The sequence below is a fragment of the Sinocyclocheilus rhinocerous genome, unplaced genomic scaffold, assembly GCF_001515625.1.
Source record: "Sinocyclocheilus rhinocerous isolate Xijiao unplaced genomic scaffold, SAMN03320098_v1.1 scaffold58, whole genome shotgun sequence".
Taxonomy (NCBI): domain Eukaryota; kingdom Metazoa; phylum Chordata; class Actinopteri; order Cypriniformes; family Cyprinidae; genus Sinocyclocheilus; species Sinocyclocheilus rhinocerous.
Window position 1 is genome coordinate 213,688 of NW_015652310.1, and position 5,303 is coordinate 218,990.

At 37.6% G+C, this 5,303-nt stretch overlaps 1 protein-coding gene across 1 annotated transcript in view; it reads left to right on the forward strand.

Moving 5' to 3' along the window:
• Nucleotides 1-5,303, forward strand: part of LOC107714780 (ras and EF-hand domain-containing protein-like) — an 11,590-nt gene that overhangs the window by 2,023 nt on the left and 4,264 nt on the right. The window contains exons 3-12 of the mRNA XM_016520747.1: nucleotides 563-682; nucleotides 1,165-1,260; nucleotides 1,351-1,431; nucleotides 3,272-3,387; nucleotides 3,541-3,609; nucleotides 3,720-3,801; nucleotides 3,939-4,009; nucleotides 4,136-4,319; nucleotides 4,406-4,507; nucleotides 4,798-4,814. Coding sequence (XP_016376233.1) covers nucleotides 563-682; nucleotides 1,165-1,260; nucleotides 1,351-1,431; nucleotides 3,272-3,387; nucleotides 3,541-3,609; nucleotides 3,720-3,801; nucleotides 3,939-4,009; nucleotides 4,136-4,319; nucleotides 4,406-4,507; nucleotides 4,798-4,814 — 938 coding nt within the window. The remainder of the gene's footprint in view (nucleotides 1-562; nucleotides 683-1,164; nucleotides 1,261-1,350; nucleotides 1,432-3,271; nucleotides 3,388-3,540; nucleotides 3,610-3,719; nucleotides 3,802-3,938; nucleotides 4,010-4,135; nucleotides 4,320-4,405; nucleotides 4,508-4,797; nucleotides 4,815-5,303) is intronic.

Below are 5,303 nucleotides of genomic sequence, written 5' to 3' on the forward strand. Positions count from 1 at the left end.
TGTCCAGGAAGTGTTTCTAATGTTTTAAGAGTTTAAAGAATTCAGGTTACAAAGCTTTCATTGTTAAAACAAAGAAAAGTTCTACCATTTCTAAGGAGGGAGGAAACTGAAAATTAGGCTTGAGTTACTAAGCTCGTCATTCTCCTTGTCGAAACTTATTTGTGGTTCTGTAGGTGTGGATGTAGTTTTTAGTGCTTTTTCACAGCAAGACATAGTCCTGGCCTTTTACTGTGTGTTTAGCAGTAAAAGGCTGTTTAGCGCTGTTTTTCACCTCCGGTCCACCTTACACAGTTGCTGCTTCTCAAGAGCCCTACCTTCGTTCCTCCCTTCCCTTTGGAAGGGAGGTTTGCTCAACTGCACCCGCTTGATGATTACGATAAGACTGTGTAGTTTAAAGGAGTTTTTCATCTCTCCAGTAGTAGCTCCTCAGGGAACATTTCTTTTGAGATCTGGATGTAGGTGCACATGGATGCATTAAAGGGTATCCGAAGACCAAGGCCGGTTGTTTCAAACTGCTTTCTGTATAAAAAAGACTTTAAAGTTGCCGTTTGGTTCTGAAAAGCTATGCCTTATGCTTTTTGATGTGAACAGGACAGAGGAACTGACCAGCAGTCAGTTAGCAGAGATGGAGGAGGACTTGCAGCAGCAACTGTCCCGCACAGAAGAAAGGGTCAGGGAAGAGGTGAGAAGTCAGACAAGTTGAATGTTCAGTGATTATGAATGTGAATTGGCACATTTGTGTACATTCATTTATTGAATATTAATGTAAGATTAATGTGGATGCAGGTTAATGCAAAAGTAACCAATACTTTTCTGCGTTCTTGATAATATTCAAAGATACGTACATTGTTTAAATATCATGATTAAATTTTTCTGTTTTTAATGGTACTTAATAACTGACACCAAGACAGATTAACATGCATAAACACATGCGTTTACGTGTGTGTGTAATGTATGCATTCATACATATGTAAATGTGTGTAATTCTGTCTTGGTAAATGAAATGAGGGATTTCAGGTTCAGCTTTATTCTTGAAGCCCAGTGAGATGCAAGAAAGCCGGCCTGACTCGGTGTGCACAAAGGCTTCTCTGAGAGCTAGTAAATGCCTCTTTATTAGGCCTGTGCATATAAGGAAAACACTCTTCTTGGGTTTCATGCATACAGGAGCAAAAGAAATTGGACGAATCCATTGCTATGCTCCAAATCAAGCATGATAATGAACTGGCAGACCTGCAAACAACGATAGAAAGGCTCACAAAGGTAAGGGAGCGATGTGGGATTCTTATTTTAATGTCTTTGCATGTGGGTTTGTCTTTATTTTTTTGTGTAACTTTCTTTCTCAAATTTTAGCAATATCAAGAGGAGTCTAAATTAAACAGCCCCAGGGAAGATGCCATCAAATTGAGAGCACAGATTAGAGATCTGATGCAGGTATGAATCAGATACTCCTTTTCAACATGCAGTGCCCTTCAAAAGTATTTGAACAGAAGGGGAGTGTAACTGTGCCAATTTTAGCTTAAAAGGATAATTTATCAAAAAAAAGAAAATTCTCCCCTAAAAGTTTACCAGAATTGTATGACTGACTTTAGTGGATGAAAAATTTTATCCAGAGAAGTGTCTCTGTGCGGTCCAATGTTTTGTTCCCAAAATTCTTCAAAATATCAAGTTTTGTGGAGACTTCAAGCAGAGGTGAAACTATCGCATAAAGACCAATATGACGACTTCTGAGGGGGCACACAACTTTGTTTTGAACTTAAAGCAAAATTTAAGAGTTTTGGCCATTCATTCACATGACAACAGTGTTTTGGGGGGCTGAAGATGCAAACTTTTGAAAATGGACTTCAAAGTGTAAGTTTTTGAAAACTATACTGTTATTATAAACGCATATTTGTGAAAACGGTGATGCTGTGCGTAATACGTGTTCAGTCTATAGGTTTGTGTGCAGGCGCATTGTGTTTCTTTACAAAGGAACAACGCCAACTACTGGCCTGGCATGCATAATGTGTCCATGGACCACAAAACCAGTCATAAGGGTCAATTTTTTTTTGTCTGAAAGCTGAATAAATAAGCTTTCCATTGATGTATGATTTGTTAGGATAGGACAATATTTGGCCGAGAGATACAACTATTTGAAAATCTGGAATCTTGAGGGTGCAAAAAAATCTAAATATTGAGAAAATCGCCTTTAAATCTGTCCAAATGAATTTCTTAGCAATGCATATTACTAAACAAAAATTAAGTTAATATATTTATGGTAGGAAATTTACAAAATATCTTCATGGAACATGATCTTTACTTAATATCCTAATGATTTTTGGCATAAAAGAAAAAACGATAATTTTGACCCATACAATGTATTTTTGGCTATTGCTACAAATATACCCGTGCGACTTAAGACTGGTTTTGTGGTCCAGGGTCACATAGTATTTTTAGTTGTTTTCACAGATCTTTGTGAACGGATCGATTTGACAACATTGTAATCTTTTCAAAACTGCAAAGTGAAAAACTGAGGCTACATTGTGCAAACGTAACCTCAGTAGTCAAGTGACAATGCGGCCCATATTAGGGATGAGACATGTCGACATAAGTTCAATCATTGGAGAATTTGGGAGTAAAACAAACATTAAAAACAAGGGTCCTTTTTAAATGTAATCTTTGTTGTGACAAATAATGAACTTTTATTTTTTTTTATTTTTTTTAGTTGCACTACAGCTTATTCACTGACATCTTGCCCCACTTTGTCTGTAATGGCAGAATAAGGGCTGATACTAGAGGTCTGCTTTCCCGCGGTATCTGCAACAGTGTTGTGTGAGAAGTTTTGAATTGCTGGGTGCAGGAGGGAAGATACTGATATGTAAGCTGGAGAAAGATGACTTGTGGGACTTGAGTTAATCAAATCTATCTTAAGATACAAAATGTAATGTCTATTGTGCAACAGAAATAAATTGTTTACAGGTGCAAGGTTGGATATTCTTATTGGTTTTTTTTTTTGGTTTTTTTTTTTGACTGCATATGACCGCAAAGGAAAGCTTCTTTTTTGTGTTGGAATTGGGGAAAAAATTGCCTATGACACTGGAGCTAGATAGTCATACTGCAACGGGACTGAAAAATCTGTATAGAGCTGTGGGATTTTGTGGGCAGGAGCAGGAAGAAATAACTTATTTTCAGCGTAAATGGCACTGAAAAATCGATCCCGTGGAGACCTCTAATTGTAACACTAAATGCAAACTTAAATATTTGTGATCTCATCAGCTTTTGTGTTCCTCTGCAGGAAAATGAGGAGCTGAGGAGTTCTCTTATGAAAGCCCAGATAAACGTCTCCGTTCTCCAGGTTGAGTTGGACAGGTTGCAGAATGCCTTCACTGACCAGAAACTCCAACATGAGAGGTGAAAACATTGATGCTTCAATTCATTTAAGCTGGGTTTGTGTGCGTAAATATGTGAATGCTGCCAGTAGTTCTTAAACACCGCCGCCTCCAATGTGTTTTCTAAGAAGTAATTTAAGAAAAAGTGCTTGATGTGATTTCTTTTTCTTCTCAGAGAAAGTGATGACCTTAAGAAGATGGTGATGGAGTTCCAGTCTTATTCCAGCCAAATAGAATTCCTCCAGTAAGGCAATTCAGTCGTTCTCTTTGGGAGTCAAATGAATCACAATATTCTAATAAAGAAATGGATCTTCTAGCTTACTTATACAATATGACTTCTCTCCTTCACATCAGGGAAATGAACAAAACGTTGTATGACAGCAATGATGGGTTACGCTCTGCACTGAGCCAGGATATTGGCTCTTCAAAAAAACGGGTAGCTAGTTAGAACTGCATTCATTGCAGCCATGATCAAATATTTGAATTTCCAGCATACAGAAATACACCATTGTTTCTGGAAGTCGTTTAATGTACACCATAACAACCCTCATTAAAATGTTTGCTCTTCTGTAGCTCTCACCAAAAAATGAAGTCCCTCCTAGAAAGATGAAACCACTTCGACAGAGTACAATGAATCAGAGCGGGTAATTATATCCTTTATTGTTTACTCTGTATTTGTTGCAGCTGTATCTTGACAGAAAAAAATAGTAGACTTTAAAGATTATTTCTTGTTTAGGCCTGTATATTATAGTCTTGTTTAACTTTTTTAGTTTTACTAAAGATGAGGACACGATGGCCCTGGTGAAGTGCTGGGCTGATAAGTATTTGGATAGTGGCGTCTCCGTTCAGACAGACGCCGAGCCGATGTCAGGCAGCGATTATGACAGTGACGGCAGCCAAAATTCAGTGGAGACTGTGCAACATAGTTACTCTTGTGTTCCATCTGAGTTGGAGGCAAGTCTTCAGCTTTCACTCGTTTCCACACTTTGCAGTTGTGTATCTGTATAATTCATTGCTGGGTTAAATAACTAATGTCTCAGGTGTCAGAGCTGAAGTGTGAAGCTGTGGGATCTGTAGCTCGTAGCACAGTTGGCTCAATATCCTCCTCACTTCGGCGGCGGTTGTCTGCTTTTCCTGTCAAGGTAGTTCTTGCTACAGTACTTTATTTTTTTTCACTAGGTATTCTAGAAACTATAAATGCCAAATTAGTTTGAGAAGTGGAAAGACTTGTCTGAGTTTTTCAGTCATGAGGTAAATGACAAACAACTGAAAAAGTGGATGGTCTTGAAGTCAGAAAGGTCAAGAACCACTGTGATAAACTGCCTCTTTACAACTATTTTCCTAATTAATGCTGTACAGTTGGTTTGACACAATCTGTATTGTTAAAAGCGCTATATAAATAAAGGTGACTTGACTTGACTTGACTCTGTAGCAAACTGAAGAAGACTTGTGTACAATATTAGGACACTTTAAAATACCATATGACCTGCTCTTTAAGAATTTTTTTTCAGCAAGGATGCATTACATTGGTGAAAATATTATATACATTTTATAATGTTAGAGTTTTAATAAATGTTTTTATTCAAATGAAACAAACTATACTCGCCATATGTGATGCCTTACCATCACAGGAATAAATTACATTTTATAGTATATTTAAAAAGAAAACCATATAAGTGTTTTACTCTATTTTTGAACAAATAAATGTACAGCCTACAAATGTACAGAACATGCCAAATCCCCAACAGTAAACTGATGCCTTGTTCTATTTATGATGTACTGACACAAGTTAAAATGATTTGCAACAGTTGCTTTGTCGCGTCCAGTGTAGAGCTGTTGCGGTGCGACGCGACAACTGTAGCGTCCGTTATAGACACGGTGAGTGAAGCCGAGAGCAAGATATGCCTCGTCATATTTTCTGCATTTAGCTTTTGAATG